Source organism: Epinephelus lanceolatus, chromosome 1, assembly GCF_041903045.1.
Source record: "Epinephelus lanceolatus isolate andai-2023 chromosome 1, ASM4190304v1, whole genome shotgun sequence".
Classification (NCBI taxonomy): Eukaryota; Metazoa; Chordata; class Actinopteri; order Perciformes; family Serranidae; genus Epinephelus; species Epinephelus lanceolatus.
In genome coordinates, this window is record NC_135734.1 from 40,751,002 (window position 1) to 40,776,915 (window position 25,914).

A 25,914-nucleotide genomic window follows, 5' to 3' on the forward strand; every position below is an offset into this window, starting at 1 on the left:
CTATTACTCTAATCTTACCTGCTTATCGCTCAAACAAATGATTAATTTCTATAATAATATCGGTACTCATTTAAGATACCTTCATCAGTTACCAGAGGCCACCGTCTAACATCATCAATCCAGCTATACATGATGCTGTCATTGTAGAGAGTCAATTCACAATGACAGCGTAATGAATTGATGACATGTCACCGCAGCAATGGCGGCGCCGCAAGATGGCGGCATACACAAATCGCTCGCCGAATTCGTCTATAGGCATATCGCTGCCCCCCGTAGGTTGAGTGTTGCATTAAATAAGAGCGTTTCTGGTAGGCCAGTAGCTCGGGGTCTTTTCTGGAATACACCGAAACACGGGAATATGTCAATTAACATGTAAACGGAATATTCCAGTTGCTGCAGCGCATATAAACACCTTATTCGGAACATTACCTTAACCTGAATATTGACCTTAATCGGAATATAGTTTGCATGTAAACGCCGTTGTTAGCCAATGCACCACTCTTATATATTAATGTGTGTTTAACAAAATGACCACATAGCAAACACGTAGATGTAGTTTAGAAAAAAAGCATCATGTACATCACATGATGTACGTTGCTAGCATATGCTACACATACTAGCACACTACTTCATTTTTAAAATAACTGGTCTCCCAGAGACAACAACAGCGAGCTCCTGGGGGAAACTTTAAATTGTGTCTAAACCATCCACCTTCCCTCCCACCCAACCTATGCAGACTTTCTCACTTACACCATGGTGGTTGCCTGGAGCGTCAACAAATGCCACCACCCATTGCGCCCCATACCACCACTAAAGGCTGACTCTGTGCATCTGTGTCTGACGCTGACGGGCTGCTGACCAAGAGTTGATATTTGATGAGTTGGTGGAGAGAATGATAAAAGTTGCTACTCTGCCTTGAGCAAAATTAAAAATACAGAACCCTCTGCTCTTTTGTGACCCTGCCTCACACACCTTCTCTTATATTTTGCAGTCCCTGATGTTTCCCTGGTACACAGCAGCATTTTATGAGTTTTTTTAATTAAACAACAACAAAAAAAAAAAAAAAAAAAAAAAAGATATCCCAAAATAGTGCTAAAATATTCCTGGAGAGTTGAATCAGCTGCAACATTCAGATTTATCAAGTGTGGTCTTTTTCATTTATGCAAATATTGTCTCTTGTTGTTGAACAGCAAAGCTCATGAGCGCACTCCCTGATCCAGACCTCTCAAACCATATAGGCTAAATAAATTAGGCAGATGGATGATCTCATGAGACCCCCACCCCCCACCACCACCACCTCAGTCTCTCTGCCTCTCTCCTCCGTTCATCCTGTATCAGTCTGAAGGAGGACCTGGCTGCAACGCACGCACCGTGCTCCGTCTGTCTCCTCTTGTCTGTGGCGCGTCAAACAACTTTTGCATTCGCTGTTTTTCTCTCAGTTCGCCTAATTTGTTCTGTCATTTGGGATCATGAGCGCACAGAGAGCTCGTTATAAGAAGCGCTTTGCAGAGCAGCAGCGTGAAGGTGAGCTTTATTTCTATTTTAAATCTTTTAAAGCAAAAGTTAAAGGCTGCCAGTGTGTGATCAAGTAGATATAGTCTGTGTTTACATCTTTATTTCCTTTGTGACAGATGCTTTGAAGTGTTTGACAAGTGGCATTAAATCCCCCAAATACTATTAACTGACTTGATTGATTTTTTTTTTTTTAAATCAAAATATCATTAAATATGATGCTCAGATCACAGACAGGTTATAATTCCCTGCAGGAACATTAGAGGAACATTAGAGTCTCAGTGTCTTTCAGGTTAACTCCAACAATGCAGCTCACACTGTGTTAGTCACAAAACCTTGGATTAGCAGGGTGATGCATGAAATGTGGGGACATAATTAACCTTCTAATAGAAGTCATTAGCATCTATCAGTGCAGTGTGTGTAATGGCAATTATCCTCAGCAGTATCTGGTTGGTGGGGATAATTTGAACCATATTAGTGAGGCAGTAAAAGCAACACACGGGGGAAATCTTCAGTTTGCACATGAGACCAATTCGTTTTCATCAATGAAGTGATTCTTCTTCATGCGTGACCAACACAAAATGTGTTTTGTCATGAAAGAGTCTGTACCATAAAATATTATGTAATTTAGACGAAATCAGGTCTTGTGTCTTTATTGCTGCAGTGAGATCTGCAGAGTTGCATATATTAGGTCACAGACATTTTAAAATAGAACAGTTAATATTTAATGATAATTAGATTGATAATGAGATACTGTAGTTTCATAACAAAAGTATAATTGAATTAAGTTTTACATAACATTCACTGACCTAAAATGCTAAATAATTACATTCAAAGTGTGGTTTGATATAAGAGTGATGCATCTCTGCACCAGGTGGACATCAGCAGGCAAACACAGGGGCGTAATTAAAGACAGTGCAGCTGCATGGTGCCCCTCAGGGTGGGGGCGAATGATTCGGATCCCCACCTTGAAACTACACCAGTGTGTTTCTAACAAAAACTCTCACTAAAATAAAAATGGTTCATTTGCCAGAGCAGTGGTTTCCAACAGTGGTCCACAGGGTCCAGATTTCTCCTTCATCTTCAGTTCAGGGTACCACAGTTTAACATATTTAGCGTCATACTTTCGTTTGGACATGTCGTTGAGCTAGTTTGCCGACACATTCTCACTCCGACCTTGTCACATATTGACGTTTGGTCGTGGACATTCCATGTCCAGATACGGTGTGAAAGGTACCCTGGGTGTGTTGGTTGTTTGTTTTTTTTGTTGTTGTTTTTTAGGCATTTTGCCTTTAATTGATAGGACAGCTAAGTGTGAAAGGGGGAGAGAGAGAGGGGATGACATGCAGCAAAGGGCCACAGGCTGGACTTGAACCCGAGCCGCTGCAGCAACAGCCTTGTACATGGGGCGCCTGCTCTATCCACTAAGCCACCGACGCCCCAAGAGGGTGTTTTGGTTGTTGACGTTCTGGGATGCCGTGTCAAGTTTGTCTCCTTTCAAAATACACTTCTGGTTTCACAGGAAATTAACCGTTTACTGACAGTCTCTTTTAAAACGCACTATGTCAATATAATAACACGATTACACAAATTGATGTTTTTTCCCTCCAACAACTAACACACGTGGTTAGGTTTAGGAAAAAAGTCTCACAGGTAATCTCGCAGGACACAAACACCGCTCTCACGGTTGAAAGTCTGTGTTGTTGGACACATCCACCACCAAGTCAGACTTTTGCTGCCTTAACTTCAATTCTTGTCCCGCTGCATTTCCCCCTAGCGCCGCCGAGCACTGTTAATAACTGTAATAGGGGGACGTCGGTCGCTTAGTGGATAGAGCAGGGGCCTCTTGTACAAAGGCTCCGTCCTTGCTGCAGCGACCTTGGCTCAATTCCAGCCTGGGGCCCTTTGCTGCATGTCATCCCCTCTCTCTCCCCCTTTCAGACTAAACTATCCATTAAAGGCAAAAATGCCCAAAATAAATCTTCTTTTTTTTAAAAAAAAAATTATAGCGATGACTGGCCACGTATCATGCCGACATTTAAAGGATGGCTTTTTTCATCAGTGTCTGACGCAACAAGTCACTGTTCAAGCACCGGATTTCAGTGACTTCGGAGTGAGGCCGGGTTGACTTTGCTGTCTCTGTCAAGTACCTGTCGGTTAGTCACTCACTCTACAGCAGGAAATGGCACTTCAAAATAAAAGCTCTTATTACAAACTTGACAAGTTTTAGAGTCACTTGCGGTCCATTCAGAATGGTGCCGTGATCCACTTTTGGACGATGACCCACCAGTTAGGAACCACTGTGCTTTAGACCATATGCCCTTAAAAAGTGCAAACCCATCTCCGTCATGATTTTCTCTTCTTGGTAAAATAGTCAGTTGCAATCTTTGACAAAATTAATGCTTATTCTACATAAACTTAAAAAAACCCTGAACAGAGCGAGCAGTCGTTTCTTTCAAACATAAAAGTGTCAGTAAGAAACGAACAGGAGGAGACAGTAGCAAAGCTCAATACATAAGATTCCTTTGGATCATGTAGTTGCCAGTGGCATGTGTGTGCACCTTATAAGTAGTAACTAGCGTGCGTTAGGACCCATCACGGTAGTGTGCACTGGGGCTCGTCATAACTACCTTACGCCACTGGGTAAATATGTTATTAATTTGCCCTGACTGTGTGTGTTTGTCTCCTGTATTTCCTGCGGGTGCTGATCCCCCTTGAAAATGAAGCACTTTAGGATGCCACATTAATCTGTCTGTCACCTGGGGGGTATACATGTAAAGCTGCAACACTTAGTTGATTAATCAATTAGGAGAAGGACAGAAAATTTATCAGGGTCTATTCTTATAATTGATTAATTGTTTTGGCGATTTGTTTTCAAGCAAAAAGTTTTACATTTTCTTGTTGCAACTTGTCAAATATGAAGATTTGCTGCTTTGTTTAAGTCATATATTACTGTACACTATATGTCTTTGGGGTCTTTGGATTATTGCTCGAATACTAATGAAAACAACCATTAGCAGCAGCTGTAATGATGGTACCTATTTAAATATCAGACATCTTTTATTCAGATGTACCTTTCATTTTGAGCGTGCCAGGTCAAAGATTAAAATCTTTTAAACGTTGTAATTAGGTGTTAAGTTCTGGGAGTGTGTGAATCCCTGAGTTACAGTTTTAAAGTGTGTAAAAGAAACAAGAGGAAAAAAGAAATGTTAAGCTGAAGTTTGACCCCAATCATCGCAGAGCAGTCATGTCAAATAAAATGCTCTTCTGATAACGGTTTTACTTTCATCTTTCTACTTTATCTTTTTATAGCCGGATCCCAGAGTTGAGCAAACCCAGAAATCGACGCAGGATGTGTTGACACCTCCCCGTTAATCCTTCAGTTTTCCTCTCTGAAATGGAGCTCTCTCTGCAGGGCTTCCCTTCAAATGGATCCAACACCAGCATGCCACCCAATGCCACTGGGAATTACACGGATGATCCATTTACTGAAGTCAACCTTTTTGAAATCCTGGGTCCGAAACGATCGCCCTTCTTCCTGCCTGTGACCAGCATTTACCTCCTCATCTTCCTCACGGGCTTGTCTGGGAATCTGCTCACATGTGCGGTGATCGCAAAGCACAAGAAGATGAGGAACCCCACCAACCTCTACCTGTTGAGTCTGGCCGTGTCGGACCTCCTGGTGTTGTTGTTCGGGATGCCTCTGGAGATCTACGACCTGTGGCAGAACTACCCATTCCCCTTCGGCGAGGGCGGCTGCTACTTCAAGACCTTCCTCTTTGAGACGGTGTGCTTCGCCTCAATCCTCAACGTCACAGCTCTGAGCGTGGAGAGGTACATCGCTGTGGTGCACCCGCTCAAAACGCGGTACCTGTCGACTAACCAGCACGCCAAGCGGGTCATCACCATCGTGTGGGTGGTGTCAATGGTCTGTGCCATCCCCAACACCTCCCTGCACGGCATTTTTTACCTCCCAGAGAGAAAGGAGGAGTCGGCTATATGCACTGTGCTGAAGCCCCTGTGGATCTATAACATGGTCATGCAGATCACCACCGTGTGCTTCTACTTCGTGCCCATGATGGTGATTAGCGTGCTGTACTTGGTGATGGGTCTTCACCTGTGCAGTGAAAGGCAGCAGCCCAACAGCAGCCTGGGAAAGAACTGCAGCAGCATTCGAAGGAAATTCAGTGTGAACGGGCGCAGGAGACAGATCAACAAGATGCTCTGTGAGTTATTTTCTCTCTTGGGAAACACATGTCAGAGGTTGCCATGATGTGACAGCAGATCGCCTCTAATCTGTATTATACATGCCAAGACATGTTCCCAAAAGACAAACGTGAGGAACACACAGAGCAAATAATGCCAGAGGATTCTCAGGTCTTTGTATGGATCATTTGCATTCTGGAGGGATTCATGTCCTCTAAGCATTGGAGCTTGAAGAGGCTTCCTGTACAGTTTTAGTACAGTTCTGACAGTATACAGTTCATCTGGGCGCTGTAACTCTAAATTCATAGATTATCTATTTGTCATTCTCTGTGTGAGGAGCTCTATCTAGACTTAATTTATCCATCATCTCCCACGACAACACGTTCTCACTCCCAGCTCGTCAAATGCAGCAGCTTGGCAGTGGCCCCAGGTTTCAAACGATGATGCTCTATGTACCCCTTTAGCATCAATTTGGAATATTTCTGTTGCCGTGTGTATTTCAGTTCATTACACGCTACAGCACAGAGGAAATAAAAACTCAAAGGAAGATCTCCTCCTCTCCTCTGTCCATTATATTTCTCCCCAGACATAACTAAGCCCAACACCAGTATGAGATTTTGCCCATTTTTCCATTCATTTAAATTCATCTCAAGAGAGAGAACCTTCCTCTTGTCTCGTAATTTAAGAGCTTAAAATGGTCTTTCTCCTCTCTCACTGCAGTAATCTTTATTGTCCAGAATAATGAAGTCAACTTCGTTTATATAGCACATTTCATACGACAAGCGTGAACTCAGTGTGCTTAAGATACATCATACATGACAAACACTGCATGGTGCTGCAGTGGTTAGCATCGTCGCCTCACAGAAAGAGGGTTCCTGGTTCGAGTTTGCATGTTCTCTTTATGTCACCGTGGGTTTTCTCCAGGTACTCCAGCTTCCTCCCACAGTCCAAAGACATGCAGGTTAATTGGGGACTCTAAATTGTCCGTAGGTGTAAATGTGAACGTGAATGGTTGTCTGTCTCTATGTGTCAGCCCTGTGATAGTCTGGCGACCTGTCCAGGGTGTACCCTGCCTCTCGCCCAGTGTCAGCTGGGATAGGCTCCAGCCCCCCTCCAATTCCTAACAGCATAAGCAGTTACGGAAATGAATATATAAAAACAAGCGGGACATGATAAAAACAATCAAAAAAAGGGGAGATAATTACAATAATTATTCAAAATACACTTAAAAACCTCACTTAATGCTTGCGATAAAAGATACGTTTTTATTTTGCTCTTAAAAGAGAACTCTGTTGCAGCAGACTGTAGTTCATGTGGAGGAGAATTCCAGAGAGTCGGACCATAATGACTAAAAGCACCATGAGCTGATTGAGGGTGATTTTAGGTACAATGAGTAGACCTTTATTTGATGATCTAAGGGATCTCCCTGGTGTGTATTCTTTGAGCATGTCAGCAACATAGGAAAAAGCTAAACCATTAAAGCATTTAAAAACAATAAGAAGTACTGTGAAATCAGTTCTTGGTTTTATTTGGAGCCAGTGAAGAGAAGATGAAATAGCAGTTACGTGGTCAGACCTTAGTTTTTGTTAAAACTCTGGCTGCTGCATTCTGATTAAGCTGGAGTTTACTTAACGTCTGTTTGTCAGTGCAGCAAAAAGTGCATTACAGTAATCCAGCCACTTTATCCTGTTAAAACAACACTCACATCTTGGATTAATGTTTATGAAAAACCTTTTTGATTCTTTTAATCTGAAGACCCTTATGGACTAAAGGAATATGAATAATTTACAGGGTAATCGAGGAATTGAGATGTAATCTGAGGTAGCCAACAACCTGCTCTTATACACCTGAAGAACAACCCAAACCAAGAATAATCATGGTTTGGGTTCAAATAACTACCTTTGCTACAGTAATTTAACAAGTATGTCCCTTGACCACTGTGATACCTCACAACTGCATCATGTATGCCAGTAAATGTGTTTCATGGTTAAAAAAAAACATCAAGTTGACTTTTGGTTTCACATCAGACACGAACTCTGCTCTCCTGGGTGAAAGTCCTGTTTGTGTTTTACCCATCCCTCTCTCCCACCCCACTTGAACCTTTTCACTCTTTCTTCTACATTATTACTGCAGTGGGATTACACTGGAGTTGGTTGAAAGCCTGGTGTGTCTCATAGGATGTTGTAGGTGCCTTGTGTATTGGTAATTAAAGCCAGGGGCCACTGAGCAAGCTGCCGTATTTGACGCCCTGGGAATGAGAACAGGTTGTCCACCACTTGTAAAATAACAGATGGTATTACATTCCAGTTGGAGTCATCTTCAAGGCCCTGACAGGCTATTTAAAAACACAAACACACAGGTCCGCACACTGTAGCTCCATCAAGAGCAATAACTGGCTCATCCAGAACTGAAGTTTGAGTTAATGCCCCTCCTCAGACCTGACAGCCTAATTCATTCACCAGTTCCTTCCTGTAAGTGATGGAATTCAACATGAACCTCATGTTACCTGTCAAGGTCAGAGCGCTGTACTGTATGTTCACATGGGAGATGTCAAGTGTTTCTACTGCCAGTTTAGCTTCATAAAAATCAACATCTGCTGACAGCTGTTTGATGATCATGTTGCCGGGGACTGAATCTGATCAAAACACACACACACTCCTCATGACATTGATTTTGAGTCTTTGCAGCACCAAAAACATTCTTAGTTAACACTCAGTGTCTTTGCTTCACACTGAAATATCTCAACAGCTGCTGGGTGGATTGCCATGAAATTATTTACAGACATTCATGGTTCTCAGAGGAAGCGCTGGCATTTTTTCCAGCATCACTATAACACTTAGTTTTTCCTTAGAAATGATACGAACAGCTGCTGGACTGTTTGCAGTGACACTGGGCATTCATCTCCCTCTTACGAATAAGTTTGGTGATCCTTTTACTTTTACTTTTTGCACCATCATTAGGCCTAAATTTCAAATTTTGAATATGTTGTTAAGTGAGCCCAGAGCGCAGCACACAGCCTCTGGAAAACAGTTTTAAAAAGGTTTGTTTCAGACTTGAAGGAATGGAGCTATTGGCACGCGGGGAGGGAAGAGGATGAGGGTTAGTATTCTTGAGGCTGATCCAGTGGCTGAATTGATGGGCCATGGATGGATTACTGAATGGACCTACTGGGCACAGACCCAGGGGCCCGAAGTGTCAGCATTGTTTCATAATCCGCCCATGCTGAGAGTAAGCAGGCAGACAGGAGAGTGAGAATCCAGAGCAGCAGACTGGCAGGCAGAGATGAGTCGGGGGCACAGGGAAAGAAGATTGTTAACTCAGAAACAGAGGAACAAAGCAAAGTACGACTTGGCCTGTGAGCATAACTACCGCTGTAGTAGACTGAAAAATCAGGAAAGCTGGGGTTGATATACTACTGCAGCAGTTGATTTGATAATGAGATGCAGATGCGACAGCTGCAGGGGCTCAGGAGCATGAGTAGCCCTGCCCACAAACACACACAATCACAGACACACGTGCAGGGAGACCACATGAGGGCAGGGGGCAGGGAACACACAGAAACACAAGCAATGAAGTAGAGATAGAGACCATGACAATATGTGCTGCTTAACCAAATACCTGTGAATCAGCCTCAGCTGCTCTTTGAGTTTATTGCTGACCAGTAAATGTTAGCATGCTAACACGCTAAAAAGAAAAACATGGCAACCGTTATATCTTAAAGGTCCAGTGTGTAGGATTTAGGGGAATGTACTGGCTAAAATGGAATAAAATATAATAAGTATGTTTCCTTCTGAGTAAAATTACCTGGAAATAAGATTTGTTTGCGACGAGACAAAACTGTTTTAGAACGTCTGAGCTCGACTCAAGCTGTCTGATAGTGTCACCTGAAACCCAACTGGTCAAATCACCTGCAGCTCGCTGTAGAACATAAAGCATGTCACCTGTCCTGTAGTGAATTAGTGAATTCTTGTATTACAGGCAAACAGAGCACTTAAAGCCACTACAAGGAACTTTTAACTGGATATGCAAAAGTCTCTCGTTTCTGCTGATGTCTGTGTGTGACCTACAACAGCAAATGAGACCATCGGTGTGAAGATAAGCTATTTCTGTATAGTGTATTTCCATACATTTAGGAAACTGTCTCCGGGTCCGCACCAGGTCGCTTCCAGGATGAAACGATTTACGGCACTCAGACGACACATGTCATCTTACCTAGCTGCTTACATTTAGTGACTCTTATAAATAGTCGCTATTCCTCCTCCTCGACCCGACGTCTGCGGGGAGTTAAAACAGCAGCAATCATCAGGTAAAAGTTCTGTGAAAGCACTGGACTCACCATCAGTCAGCCACGTCTCAGTCACACAGAGAAAATCCAATTCTCGGGAAGTCAAGAAATCCTTCAGGATAAATGTTTTGTTTGCTAGCGATCTAGCATTTACCAGCCCAATCCTGGCAGGAGCTGGGGGGTCCACGGCGTTAGCTGTCTGGGGAGCCACACACAGAGGCCGCAGGTTGCGCAGATTCACCCCACACCAGCAGGGACGAGGAGAGCAGGGGCCGCGGTGCTGGAACACTTCATCCGGGCCGACAACAGGTACCAGCCAGGCGTCGACAGGGTCCAGCAAGTGCCGAGAAATAAAGAGGCGAGGCACCGCTCCATACTCAGTCCAAGAAGCCGTGGAAGTGCTCGCCAAACAGGCCTTCAGCCTTACCAGCTGACCTCTGCGTTTACCCCGGCGGTGGTGCTTACGCTGGAGAGGTGGAGCTGGGGCGCGGCAGAGGTGAGCTGGGATCCCCGATAGGAGCGGGGGCAAAGTTTTCCCGTCTTGTTGTTTTATTCATCCCCAAAACAAACACATGCACGAGCCAAGTAAGCGTCTTTACGACAATACGCGCTAGAGCTCATGGGAAATGTAGGCTTCATTCCGGCAAAACACTACCACTTTTGTCCACAGGGTCGCCAAAATCAACTCAAAATGGAAGTTCCTTGTAGGGGCTTTAAATACGTTTCTGAGGACATTTTAGGGGAGAAAAAGGCAGCGCAATCACAAAATCGTAGTTTACAATTGATCAGCACTGCCTGGTTTTACAGTTTGAGTTCGATCTGCTACCTTACTCTTCATGTTCGTGATGGCGGACGGATGAAAATGTGGAAGCACAATCTGCAGTTCGAGCAACAGCCTCAAGAGACAGCAAAAATTGAGCTGACAGTAGCAGGGAGATCTTGGTATGAAAATTGAAATCCGGTGCTGGGGCAGTGACTTGCGGTGTCAGGCACAGACGAAAAAAGCCATCCTTTAACATCAGCATGATATGCAGCTGGTTGCCATTAAATGTGGAGGGACAAGAATGAAAGTTAAGGTGGTGAAACTCCAGTAGGGTGGGTGGGAGCTGTGGTTGATTAAAGAAACTCGTAATTTCAGCCGGGAGAGCGGCATTCGCGTCCCGTAAGATTATAAAGCCAAGCCTGTTATTTTTTCCTAAACCCAACCACGTGCATTAGTTGTTGGAGCAAAAAAAACATCAATTCACATTGTCGTACTGACGTAGTGATTTTATTTTGAAAGAGACTGTATGTAAACAGTGAATTTCCTGTGAAAACAGAAGTGTACTTTGAAAGAACTTGACACGGCGTCCCAGAACGTGAACAACCAACGCACCCAGGGTACCTTGCACTTCGTATCTGGACGTGGAAGGTCCATGAATGTGTTGGGAGGGAAGTTTACCACAGTTCATTTATAGTACCTAAATTGTTATGTTACAAACCTGGTTGAGAAAATATCACTAAATGTTGCTTCCCTGCGAGTGTGGGTCAGCCAGTTGAAACTCGTGCTGTGCAGCCAAATTGTGTTCAGACCCACAGACCTGTGTTTAAGCTTGAATGGAGAGAGCAAACATGTCAGGCTGAATTTTTATGGAAATGTGTTTGAAATGATGCATGTCATCTGGGATCTTGAGCCTGAATATTTCACTCACAGAGTAAACATCATGTATCTTCGGTGAAGAGCTGGAACAAGATGATACGGAATATAAATGTGATTCTGTCAAACAACATGGGATGAGATGATCTCGCCAACCTTTAAGCTTCACTGTTTGTTAAGGGTTTAAACAGATGAATCTCACAAACTCTGTTGTTGGGAAAAGAGAGAAACCAAGTATCAAATGTTTGCTTCTCTCACATTTATAAATATCTCTGACTGTGTGGAGAGCCACCAAGCCTCCAAACAAAGCTACGTCAGTTAGCTTGATGCCATATGCCCACCACCGTAAACAGCCAAACAGGCTGCACCTCCTTCAGAGACTGAGGGCATAATGCATGCAGCATTAGGAGAGGAATATAAGAGTGCTTCATCATCAACCTCCACTGCTCAGCGTGACACATTTACAAATAGCCATGAGTAATAGTACCATAAAATCCTAAAATTTTAAAGACTTAATTCAGTTTTATCTTTTAGACCACATCAAAAGGAAGTTAATGGAGCAACAGTATTCTAGTTTTATCTTGTTAGAGTTAATGTACATGATTAGGATGTCTATATTTAATCTAAAATAGACTTTTAAATGATGTCTGGGAGTTTTTCAGGGGTTTATATTAAACATTGTGGCTGTTAAAGTGGTACATTACTACTTTTGCTGCCACTTCAGCAAAGAGTTGCATTTACAAGATCCTCTTAAGTCACCTGCTTCAGACGTCGCTGTTTAAGTTTTCAAGAAATAACTTTGTGATATTTGCTGAAACTGTCACCATATCCTGAAGTTGCTTTCACACCTGCCCTGTTTGGTTTGGTTCAATTAAACTCAGAGCACCAACACAACCTGACCAAGACCTTCTTGAAGAGGTGGTTTCAGTCAGGTTACAAACAAACTCTGGTGCAGTTCGTTTGTGGTGAGAACGTGTTCTGACCTGGATGTGAACCAACTGCAATCACATGACACATTGTTTGGGTTAAACATGAGCATGTTACAGTCCTGGAGGATTATTAATGTGCACCTCCTCCTGTACTGCCTTAATATGCACATTCAGCACATCCAAAAAAAAAAAAAAAAATCAACCTGTGTAGTTGTCCCTCCATTGTGACAATAGAAAGTGTCACATTTATCTTGAACGTGTACTCTTCCTCAACGTTTTGTTCACTTCGTGGATATTTCCCGCATGGAAATTCTGACGCTGATCAAAAATTAATCACAATTCTGTTACTGCATTGCCAGTTTCTTGCCTCAAATGTTTTCAGAAACATATTTTAGTGCACTGTTTAGCTGTAAAATGAGAAACTTTGTGACCCACTGTCATGTCAAAAATAGTACCAAGTACCAAGCACAGCTACCAGCCAGACCAACTTTCAGATTTTGCAGCTTTACAGTACACTACAATATGTTTCTGAAAACATCTGAGGCAAGAAACAGGCAGTGCAGTAACAGAGTGTTGATTTATATTCAATCAGCACTGCCTAGATTGACAGTTTGACCGCAGTTAACAAGCAGTGATTGACAGCTGTGTTAGAGACTCCTCAGCTCTGACTGGTTGTCTTTGCTCACAAGGCCGTTAGAAATGCTACAAGGTAATAGAGTAGGCAGAGGAATATTTTTTCCCACAGATTATCTGTCTAATTTTGTGCTGTGTGAATTTGGTGACAATTTCCGCAAATATAAAAAGGTTATTTGAGCAACCTAACTAACAGTGAGAGGAAGTCAGTGAACCAGGGCTGCAACCAATGATGATTTTATCTATTAAATCTTGATTATTTGATTAGTATTTTTTTTCACAGAATAGTCTGAAATGCTGTAAATCTCCACAGCCCAAGGAGATGTATTCAAATTGGCTGTTTTTGATTACATTTATTAACTGCCCTTGTTTCTATTTTTACTCTGTTCTTATTTTAGTGTGTGCACTGCTTGTTTTATAGGCTATTTCTATACTTTTCGTTATTGATGTCTGTCCTCGTACTGCTGCAACAACCAAATTTCCTTGCTAAGGATAAAAAATGGTGTGTCTTGTCTTCAAAAGCTTACAAAACACATCATATCCTCATATTTGACAAGTAGGAGCCAGATAATGTTTGAATTTTTTGCATGAAAAATGACAATTGATGATCAAAATAGTTTGCTCAGTGTATTTTCTGGTGATCAACTAATCGATTAATCAAATAATTTTTGCAGCTCTACAGTGAACTGACTCAATAATGGCTGTTAGACAGCAATATTAAGTTTGCTAACATTAGCATTAACCACAGTAAGCTACTGGTCACCCTGGTCCAAGTAAAGGCCTTTGCACACATCTAAAACTAAAAAACTTTTTCGTTTGCATCCATTAAAAGCCTTTCGAACATTGTTTGACCAACAGGCAGTGAAGAAAACATGGCATAATGTGCAGGGACACATATGTACATCTACAACAAGATAGAGGAACAGAGTGCACAGTTTCATAACTCAGACAGCCTACTTTTTTCAGGTGGATGATGATAATGAGGAGGAGGACGTGAACCGCACACAGTTAGAGACAATGTAAAGGCAGAGAGGAAAGACAGCCAGCATATAACAAAAGTGTCTTTACATTTTTGCTTCGTACTGCAAATTTCAGCGTGCAAAGTTTCTATCTGCAATGATTTTAATTGGATGATGGATTTAAAAAACAAAAACTACGGACTTATTGTGCCAAGGCTGTGAGTCTGTAGTAGGAGCACCTTTGAGTGTAATGAATTGAATATTGGTATGTTTTATTACCTATTAACTCTGATTATTTGTACACAGAGCATGTCTAACTGCAGGGGGAAACTACTAAAAAACAGGGTGTTCTAGTACATCTGGATCCCCACCTGTGTCCATTACAGGGTGGTGTTCTTTAAGCATGTAGCCCCCTTTTCTTTCCACTCAGTCCCGTCTCTGTCTCTGTCTAGTCTGATCTTCCCAGTAAGGGTACCAGGTTTCAAAGCTTAATGAAAGAAAGCAGCAGCAAAGAAAATAGTTTAACTTGTAAAAACAAGTTTGTAACAGCCTCATTGTCTGTGTCCTGATGCTCTAGCAATCGTGGTGGCGGTGTTTGGAGTCTGCTGGGCGCCCTTCCACATCGAGAGGCTCCTGTGGAGCTCCATCAGCCAGTGGACCGATTTGATGCACAACATTTATCAGTACGTCCACATCCTGTCGGGCGTCTTCTTCTACCTCAGCTCAGCAGTCAACCCCATCATCTACAGCCTGCTCTCCACACGCTTCAGGGAGTGTTTCCGAGAACTCGTTTGCTCCCATACAGAAGATAATAGCTCCGTCAGAGACTCACCGCCGTTCCCTAAGATTTTACTGGAACCCTCTGTCTCAAGTGGCAGAGCTCAGACTGAGGGTAAGGACTCCAACGCTTTCATCCCTTTGCTGTCTCCCAACATGACACTGAACAGGGACACTGCAGTCCTCACGTGTGCATGTGAGGAGACGACCTGCAAGACCTCCGTGTTCTAACTGAGACTTGGTCTGAATGAGCTGACAAGCATCCGGCATAAAAATCATAGTTTGACATTTTGGGAAATATAACGAGAGTTAGATAAGAAGATTAGTAGCACTCTCATATCTGTTGAATATGAAGCAAATGTCAGGAGATGGTTACCTTAGTGTAGAGGTATACTATGCAGGATTTTCTGAAAACACAATGTATAGACTCATAAAAGTCATCCCTCTGAATGATCATTTATGACCAGCTATAAGTTTTTGGTTGTGTGTGTATCTGCGTAGCCTCTGCCCTCTGCCTGTATTTTCATATATTCTTTTTATTTTACTGTGTTCAGGACATTAATGGACTCGGCGCACGGGTGAGGCCAGGACTTTATAAAAAGGTAGCGACAGCATGCATCCAAGAGGTAACTATGAAAATCAGGGACACAGTGCTGAAAAAACACAAATACAGCAAGGCGAAACGCCAAGCTGACAAAGAGTGAATCTGGGGTTTGCTTTTGCTTATGTTGGCAAGCACTGAAGAAGAGGATAGGGATAAAGAGCAATGTGGAGTATTCTGTTGGACAGGTGGGTCTTTTGTTCATTTTCTGTTACCGCTTATCCTGTTAGGGGTCTTAGGTGGGCTGGAGCCTATCCCAGCTGACATTGGGTGAGAGGCAGGGTACACCCTGGACAGGTCACCAGACTATCACAGGGCTGACACATAGAGACAGACAACCATTCACACTCACACCTACGGACAATTTAGAGTCACCAGTTAACCTGCATGTCTTTGGACTGTGGGAGGAAGCTGGAGTACCTGGAGAAAACCCACGCTGACACAGGGAGAACATGCAAACTCCGCACAAAAGGGCTCTCCCACCCTGGGTTCGAACCAGGAACCCTCTTGCTGTGAGGCGACATATGTATCGTCTTTTCCACTACAACAAATTAAATGTTGCTACAATAGTTCAGCAGGGGAAGGGCCAAGTTTGAAGGTTGTGTTTATGAACAGTAACTGAGAATTCCTGCATAATGTACCTTTAACATACAGTTTGAAAACAGGGCAAAACTACCACCCTGGCTCTGTCCAAAGGTAACAAAAGCCACTTACCAGCAGGTTTAATGCTCTCTAATTAACACAGCTGGGCCAATTTTCGTATTAATTATTATAAAACACTGGTACTGCAAAATCTGGTGTCCATCACATGTTGCCATTGGGCCCAAAAAGACTTTTTCCCATACACTTACAATGGTGAAAGAAACATCTGTGAATCATTAGATACATTTTTTTTTTTTGAGCATCATAAACCCTGCAAAATTACTCGTTTCATTATCAGGATTTGATCCATTCAGTCGGATATAATTTGGAAAGTCTAAAAGGAGTCTCAAGATTAAATCATTTTATCCCCATTCAAGTTAGTGGAGCCCCCTAGTTAGCGGTTTGGCCAGCTGAAGTCAGATGCTGGGCCGCATTTGGCCGCACTGTAAGTCAAAACACCCAAATCCCATGCATCATCACTGACAACTTCTCTGTACCCTCCTCCAGTCAGGTCAAGAGTCTTGGTGTCATTTTGGACAGCACTCTTTCATTCGAACCCCACATAAAAAACATTACCGGAACTGCTTTCTTCCACCTCCATAACATGTCTAGACTCCACCCATCACTGTCCCAGACCACCACAAGTCTTGGTCCACCCATTTGTTACAACCTGTATTGACTATTGTAATGCAGTCCAGTACCAAATCATCCAACCACCACTCTGATACTCTTCTAACTACACTGGCTTCACCTTCAAAGCCCTCCACAACCTTGCCCCCACTTACCTCTCTGACCTTCTCTAGGAGTACCCCCCCTCCCGCTCCCTGCGCTTGTCCTCAGCTGGTCTCTTGACCATTCCTACCTCACGCCTCAGCACCATGGGTGCCAGGGCTTTCAGCTGCACTGCCTCCAGGCTCTGGAACTCCTTACCTCCACACATCCAACAGTCTGACAGCATAACATCCTTCAAATCCCATGACTAGGGCCCCACATTCATCGCTGTATCCAGTTCTCCCTGATACATCAAAGTGCTGAACTGGTTCACACAACACAGAACTTTCCCCCAGGAGACTGGTTTTCAGAACCATGTGAAACTAAGTGAACTTTGAGTCAGTTTTAAGGTACGTCATCACCATGTTTCCTTTTCTAAACCTAAACTAAGTAACTTTACTTGCCTATGCAACTTTACGTTAAGTACATGACTGTAAAATACATGACATCATTCCTGGGGCACTTATTCGTAAGATATCATACAAACTCTGTATGTGCATTTTAGTAAGTTACCATATGAAACATCAGCCCTTTTTAGATAGGAATTGTGCAAATTTGCAGGAAAGCCCAATCAGTCTTCTTTCAGCATTGGCAGTGTAAAAACAAAATCGGGGAGTGAAGCAAAATGCCACCTACCTACTTTTGTTTATACAGAATGCGCCTTTTTTGGGGCAATAGGGGCGTGAGCAAGTGACAAAATGTGTAGCTCAGCGTGACGTAAACAGTGACATGGGAGGGAAGCCGCGGCTGGCCAGTCCTTTAACGATTCTCTCGTAAGTCGGCCCGTTCTTCACAGTCCCCGTCATCTGATGGTTAATGGCCTCTTTGTTTGCGAGGACAAGGAGGGCGCGCAATTCCTTGTCTTTCCAGTTGCTCATCTTTACAGTGTCTTTCAGGTTTGCGTTTCCCTTTTGCTACTAGCTGCTCGCTAATTCCTGCTATCAGCTGTTTCCTGTAAGTCCACCGCCAGTAGGTCGCACGTGTGGCGTCATCAGCAGCTCCTCCCACCAATCATCAGCAGCCCCTCCCGTGGTGGAAGGCCGCCTTGTTCTTTTTAAACCAAAAGGGTTCCGCCAATATGACTACCCTATGAGGTGGAAAATTAGGCACCTCGGATCAACTCGCCAATCCGGCTCTGTGTGTCTAAACGCTCGCAGCTTGCCAGCAAAACGGCCCAACATTCGCCGAAAATCTGGCAGTATAAAAGGGACTACTGTATGAGGATATGTTGCACCCTTGTAGCCTCACTATTCTATTTCACTTAAATAACTTAACTTAACTGAGGCTAAAGATGCTCTAACCTACATTTTTCTGCAGCTTTAAAAGCAAGAAGTTGTGGTTTTATGGGGCCAAGAACGGTGTTTTCAAATCTGGCTCTAAACAAATGAGATGTAACGTCTTAATCGAAGAATTTACCTGTGCTGAAAAGTGGATTTTTTTAACCTTAGGACAGAGCTATGTGAGCTGTTTCCCTTGTTTCTCATCTTAATGCTAAGCTAAGCTAACCATCTTGATCTTCTCATCCAGCTCTCTGCAAGAAAAAAAATGAACATGTTTACCAAAATGTCAAACTGTTAAACTTATTATATGTCATTAAAGAGCTTGTGCGTTGATTTTGTTTGTTATGCTGGATGATATTGTTCAACAGTGCCTGCATATTCCACCTGCTGTCTTATACTGAAACTGCTGTATGCCTTAGAGGGAGAATCCAGAGGGAAAGTGGGACAGTCAAATCTGATTTGACTCCTGACATGTCATATTATTTTTGTTCTTATTTGGAAAATTGATGTGTTGCCGGGCAGCAAAAAAAAAAAAAAAAACAAGTCATATTTCTCTGTGTTTCAGTGGATCTTGTGAACAAAGAATGTAATGCTTTACTGTGAGCTTTTCCTAATCTCGTGTCTTGTTGCACGGCCCGCCATCATGTACATGGTTGGACTGATTGATCAGCTCTTGTTCACTGTGGTTTGCAAAGTTATTGCTGATTATGGCTCTTGTGCAATGCCTGATTTAAAAAGAAATAAATGTTTAAGCTGTCCACATGTAGCAGTTTTTGTTTTTCAGCTGTTAATGCCTGGATTGGTTTGACGACTGGAATATGAGTGCACAAAGTTTTATTCATCATCATGATTGCATTGTGTGATTGTGGCTTTTCTGAAGGCTGCATTAGCCTCATCTGACATCACAAATAACACACCTCAACAACAGCAGAGAATCAACAGACTTTGCACGCTGGTACAGTTTGTTTCAGTGTGGCTCAAAATACTGCACGGCCCGTGACTGCTTTTCTACTTGTACCATCCATCAGAATGAGCTTCACTTCGTTGGCCGTGACAACATTGCATTACATAGTTGAATGCCAGTTCCAATATTTCCATCCGCAGACGGATGAAGTGGCTACAGTAGATTTATATCTTCACATTCCCTCAATTGCACTCATTGCACCTGGGGCTTCAAGACCAAGCAACATTTTCAATATCCATTCCGTTTCTATCACATCCTCAGACACGCAGTATAATATAAAAGGTAAAACATCCGCCTTCGCCTCCTGTGAGTTATTTTTGTACACTTGAATCTGTCATTTCCATGCAGCACTCAGAGCAGTGTATTATTCATATTGGTGTTAGAGGTTGAGACGAAATTGGAGTCCATTTTTTAGGGATTAAACAGCAAAGGGTCACACAGGCGACCAAAAGCCTCTCTGTCCTTAATCGCCTCTCATTGGGCAGCTAAAATATTTTGTATCTCCGTGCGTGATTTTTGACATTAAATCAACATCATGCATATTTATGTGTGCCGTGAAAACATCCTGGTTCAACCTGCCAGAAGCAAACAGTAGGTCATAGTAACACAAAGAAACATTTTGCTCCCTCTAACCACTGGGGGATGAATATGTATGATCCGATTAGTTTGGGGGAGCTGCAATCATGGTCTGAGAATTGAAAATGAGATCAATGTAAATATTCATGCAAACTCAAGGACAGAGGAGACTGTGACAATGTAAAAGTGGTTTCAAAGAAGGCAGGAAAAACATGTACTGTATCACCATAATGTGAACAGTCGGGAGGCATAATGAAAGACAGTCATATACATCACTCGGCAGAGAAAGTAATTAATTTCCTGTGCAGGACATTCTACATATCGCTGTGACTCTTTGTGCTCTTTGTAAATCAAGAGCACAATCTCATCTTTGACCGCAGTTTCCCATTTGGTCTTTTAATATTCAATCCCCCTTTCTGTTTATAGTCCCTCGCATATCCCAAGGACACACCACTTTGCTTTAGCCTACAGCATCGCAGCGGTTCAGCTTGAGAAGGCTGGCCTGCGGGCTATTCTGACCACATTGTACGTGTTCAGTCCTGGCGCGTCGAAACCGGGGGACAAACCGCGCTTGTCAAATGTGTAGAAGTTAAATAATTGTCCATCTTGGGCCTCCAGGGACACTGAGGCCGTGCCGACTCGCAAAACACAAGGGTACTCTTTTTCAAAAACCACTCTGAAGACTCGCTCGACCAGGAAGTTGAGCTTTATTGTCCTGTACTTCTCTGGGATGAGCTCTTCAATCTGAGGTCCAAACTGCTGCATGATCAGAACTCCGTCTGCCCCGGCTTTGATCTCGTAGAAGGTGATGTTGCTGTAGGTGAAAAAGCCGACGTAAGGTTCTGGGTTTGGCGGTGGAGAAAGGACCTTCCTTGCTTCCCTAAAAGCTTTTTCTATGGCTGGTATGATGTGGCTGTAGGCCTTAGTGACCAGGTCCTGGTTCTGCGATCGGCTGCCCGCCATTAGGACCACCAGGCCGAGCTTTAGCCTGGGCACCAGGGAGAAGGTGGCAGAGTAGCCGTCCAGATCACCATCTTTACGCAGCATCTCATAGCCCATTAGCTCATTCACCTCCCACGGCGTCCCGGTGCGGTTGGCGAAGTAGTCCTTATCGCACCTGAAGAGCGGGGTCAGCATGATCTTCAACGAGTCTGGCTCAAGCATCTTGCGGTGGTAAGCGCCCAGCAGCACCATGGCGAGTTTGGCCAAGTCTGCGGCCGTGGAGAACATCTGACCTGAAGGTCGGTACCAGCCCAGGTCGTAGAGTGGGGCGGGCTTTCCGTTAGAGTAAACCCCCACAGCCATCTGGCCCTGGAGCCCCGGGGTGATGTCAAAGCTGGTGTCCTCCATCCCCAGCCGGTCCAGGATGTTGTCTGTGATCCACCGCTGGTAGTCGACGGCGGCCACTCGCTCGGCCATCACATGAGCCAGCAGCGAGAAGGCAAGGTTGCTGTAGTGACATCTAGAAGGAAGCAAATGAAAGAGTGTCTTAGAAATTTATGCTGATTTAGAAAAAAGGCAAAGAAACTTTTTAACATGAAACTTTTAATTTATCCTAAAAATTTTTTTCGGGAAATAAGCTTACTAGCTTCCTTCTCAGCTACAGCAAGCAGACACTTTTTTTTTGCTTAGCTTAACATAAAGGCTGAAAACAGGGGAAAACAGCTAGTCTGGCTCGGTCCATGGCTCAAAAGAAATCTACCTACCAGCACAGCATGTTTACACTTCTGTTTCTTTACATTTTAAATGAACAAAAGTATATTAATAAATGAACTTTTGAGGCACTGGTTGGTGGATTTCGTAACCTTTGGACAGAGCCAGGGCTAGGCTAGCTGTTTGTTTGTCTCCAGACTTTATGCTAAGCTAAGCTAACTGGCTGCTGACTGTAGCTATATGTTTACAGTGCAGACATGAGAGTAGTATCAAACCCTTGACAAGAAAGTGATTAAGCGTGTATGCCAACATGTCCGACTATTGCTTTAAACAGACAGGCAGGAATCCTGTGCCGTAATATTGGAAAACAAGTGTTGCACATACTGGCTGTGCATGCATTTCTTTTATTTTGATGATGAGGTTTTGGCCTGTGGGCCTTCTTCAAGATCAGTATTTTTTTTTTACAAAGACAGATACTTAATGAAGTACCATGAAATACCAACATTTTAACTTGCTTTCACAATATAATCCTAAAAGGACAGTTCACACCAAAATCAAAAATACATTCTTGTACATTCTTGATTGTTTTGGTGTGAGCTGCAGAGTGTTGGAGATATATGTGCCTTTTCTGAACAGCAATATCTCTTCCCAGATATCTTGACCTGGTCACTCAAGATAATCCAGAGATGTCTGCCTTCTCCCCAGTATAATGTAACTAGATGTCACTCAGCTTGTGCTGCTCAAAGTGCCAAAAAATGCATTTGACAAACTCAGCGATTGGTGGGTGTAGTTTGGTAGAGAGAAAATAGTTTATTCATGAAACCAGGTCATGATTTCTGGAAAGAGACATTGCTGTTGAGTTTCCAAATGTAATTTTTGGCACTTTGAGCACCACAAGCTGAGTGCCATCTAGTTCCATTATACTGGAGAGAAGGCAGACATCTCCACAGCTGATATCTCCAACACTCTGCAACTCACACCAAAATAATCGAGACTGATAAACAGCACTACAGGAAATAGGAAAAATATGTATGTTTGATTTTGGGGTGAACTGTCCCTTTAAAGCCCTCCTTTGTAAAATTCAATACAATTTATTTCCCCAGTTTGCACAATAAAAATGTAAATATTGAGATACTGAATTCAAGGCAGCATAACAAATCTCACTTGGTGCCTGGGTCCGCGACGAGGACATCATCTTGCAGCAGATTGATTGCAGATTGAGTTTTTCCTTTCCAAAGCAGACTCGTGGCCCGAAGTCTCCTGGGCAGGCCTGGATCAGCCCACATTTATAGTGTTAAACAAAAAAAAAAATTAGAGTAGTAAATAAAAGCAGCAGATGCAACAAAGGAATTGTATTTGTATGCACAAGACATTTTTCTCTGTGCTGCTCAGAGAAATATCTCATCACATTTTATTTCAGTCTGGTGGTTATTTCGAGAGAACTTTCCTGGTACAAGATGAATTCAGTTCATTTCTGTGAGCGTGATTATTATGTCCGGACTTGATTCCTCAAAGATAAATGAGACGAGGAAGCGTATTTTAATATTCAGGATTCATTTGGCCTCGAGCGTTTCTCTCATCTTTTATTTTAATTCATTACAAAGAGTGAGGTGTTACAAATTGAAAAGCTTCTTGAGACAAACAAGTGCCGGTTTATGCATGACAAACGAAACTGTGTCAGTATATAGATGTGACTCGTGAACAGCTCAGGCACTAAATGTTTATTTTACTGTTGCAGGAATCCATTTAAATGTCCAGATACAAAGATTTATTTTTCTTCTACATACAGTAAGTAGCTGTTCATCAGTTGCTTTCAATAACAGCGGAAACCTCACAGATGTTTAGGATTATATTTTTATTAGACACAGAGAATGGTCTGCACACTGTAGCTCCCTTGAGTGCAATTCATTTGCGCATTCACAAGTGGATTTGGAAGTGGACGGTACTTGGATGTGCTAATAAATCGAATTTAGGAGAGCTACAGGAGAGTGGACCTTTCTTTGTTATCCATTGCTACCTTTTTTGTCCAGCACCTGCCTGCCTGAAGAAATATTATCATATTTTTGGAAAAATTAAATTGTAATTCTGTTATACCCTGAGGTCCTTATTAAAGGGATAGTGCACCCAAAAATGAAAATTCAGCCATTATCTACTCACCCATATGCAGAGGGAGGCTCAGGTGAAGTTTTAGAGTCCTCACAACACTTCCGGAGATCCAAGGGGAGAGGGGGTAGCAACACAACTGCACACCTAATGGAGGCTGACGGCGCCCCAGATTCAAACGTCCAAAAACACATAATTGAAACCACAGAATATCTCCATACTGCTCGTCTATAGTGATCCAAGTATCCTGAAGCCCCGACATAAAAAGTTGTTTGGAAAAACGTCATTTGAACTCTGTTTTTAGCCTCACTGTAGCCTGTAGTTCTAACTGCTGCTCTGTAGACCGCACTCACGTGTGTGCACTTGCGCAAGACCGTGAGACATGGGCACGGCGTTCATGTGTGTTCACGTGCTTTTGCTGGTCTGGTGCACAAGCGCACACATGTGAGCGCGGTCCACAGAGAGGCAGTTAGAGCTACAGGCTACAATGAAGCTAAAAACAGAGTTCAAATGACGTTTTTCCAAAGAACTTTTTATGTCAGGGCTTCAGGACACTTGGATCACTATGGACGAGCAGTATGGAGATATTTTGTGGTTTCAATTATATGTTTTTGGACGTTTGAATCTGGGGTGCCGTAAGCCTCCATTAGGTGGAGTTGTGCTGCTACTTCCTCTCCCTTTGGATCTCCGCAAGTGTTGTGAGGACTCTAAAACTTCACCAGGGCCTCCCTCGGCATATGGGTGAGTAGATAATGGCTGAATTTTCATTTTTGGGTGCACTATCCTTTAAAGGTCATGCTCTCCTTGTTTTCAGTTTTTCATAATATTTCCTGTTTTCATTTGATGACCACCCTTGTCTCTCATTTCACGTACTTTACTTCCTGCCCCTGTGTGTTTCCCTCCTGCCTGATTACCTGCCCTGCAATGACTGGTTTCACCTTTTCCTCGTTACTCCTCCTCCCTTGTGTATTAAGTCCAGTCCAGTTTGTTCATTCTCAGCTGTTTGAGCACATGCTCTAGCCATCTTTTCCTAGTGTTCTCTTGGTTTGTGATCTGATTTTTGCATTTTTGTATTCTGCTCAAGCCCCGTGCCTTTTGGAAACCTTTGTTTGTATTGTTGGACTGTTTTTTTTTCCTGTGCACTGACCTTTTAGTAAAGACCTTGTGTTTTTCAAGTCCTGCAACTAAGTTGTCTCTTTGTCTGATAGATTCCAGAGAGAAGCAGACAGAGCGGTCTACAGTCTGTGTTTGAAGGATATATCCAGGATGTCAAACTGACTCAGCAGCAACAACAGGTTAAAAAGACAAAGATAGTTAGAAGCTAAAGCCGAACTATAGGCTACAGATCACAGTGTAAAAGTGAACCACCACATCACTGCTGATCGCTACACAAGACAATGAATATAAAGGGAAACTTCACTGATATTGAACCAGCTGTGTGGCATCACAGTGTTTGCAGCAAGAACTTTAACTTTATTCATCAGAAATAAGAGTAAACTGCAGCCTGGATGTTCACATTTAACGTTGATCAGAGAAAACGTTTGTCATATACCAGAAACCCTTTCTTCTCCTTCCTCTTATTTCAGTAGTTTTTATTCCAGCCTTCAGTTCCAATAGGTCAGCTCCTGTGGGTTTACACGTCTCCGTATCCAGCACCAGAAATATAATAAAATCCATATCTAAGATACCTGAGAGTTGGCTGGCCATCCTGCGCAGGGTAACAGAGGACGAGCGGATCTGAACCTCCCCGCTGTCCAGAAATATCAGGCCATCTGTCACGTATTTCAGCTCAGAGTCCCGTGTCTTCCCCAGAGGGTTTTTGATGGTGAAGTTCTCCACGTATTTCTCCAGAGGGTCATCCAGGGAGCCGATCTTCCCGTCCTCCCACAGTTTGTACAGCATCAGTGTCGGAAAGATTTTGGACAGGCTTGCAATTCTGAAAGAGAACAGAGTGTGTATTTTTATGTTGGCACAGTGAGGCACAGTTTTGTTTTTGTTTTTTGGAAAACTCTTACTCTACTCTCATGTCTCGCCTTTCTGATTTATTTTTCTTTTCGCTTTCCATCAGTTCCCCTTAAAGTGTCTTTTGCTTTCTGGCGTTCTGTCCGTGACTTTTTATGGACTTGTCTGGCAGAATAAAAGCCACAAAAAAAAAACCAACCACACGTGTTGAGAAATTTTCATCTGTTAAATAGAAAAAGGCTGACAACTCAAATGTACACCTTCATCAGTGGTCTGTGTCTCTTGTAACTACTCACAGTGCTGCAAAATACTATGATCCGAATCAAACTCCCCTTACAGGGCCTTGAAAAAGAAAAAAAACTTTTTTTTTTGGATAGGTAGATGTTAAAATTGTAGTTTTTCCACACATGAATCATGTGTATGGT

At 42.9% G+C, this 25,914-nt stretch overlaps 2 protein-coding genes across 3 annotated transcripts in view; one reads left to right on the forward strand and one right to left on the reverse strand.

Moving 5' to 3' along the window:
• The first annotated feature begins 1,356 nt into the window (after positions 1-1,356).
• nmur3 (neuromedin U receptor 3) lies at positions 1,357-15,168 on the forward strand. The gene is made up of 3 exons (XM_033626166.2): positions 1,357-1,524; positions 4,825-5,738; positions 14,738-15,168. The coding sequence occupies exons 2-3, from the start codon at positions 4,910-4,912 to the stop codon at positions 15,166-15,168; spliced, it is 1,260 nt and encodes a 419-aa protein (XP_033482057.1). The 5' UTR covers positions 1,357-1,524; positions 4,825-4,909.
• Positions 14,988-25,914, reverse strand: part of lactbl1b (lactamase, beta-like 1b) — a 38,862-nt gene continuing 27,935 nt past the window's right edge. For both annotated transcript variants that reach the window (XM_033626054.2, XM_033626055.2), the window contains 3 exons: positions 25,216-25,463; positions 22,589-22,694; positions 14,988-21,233 (listed from right to left, as the gene is read on the reverse strand). In XM_033626054.2, coding sequence (XP_033481945.2) covers positions 20,255-21,233; positions 22,589-22,694; positions 25,216-25,463 — 1,333 coding nt within the window. In that variant the 3' untranslated portion in view covers positions 14,988-20,254. The remainder of the gene's footprint in view (positions 21,234-22,588; positions 22,695-25,215; positions 25,464-25,914) is intronic.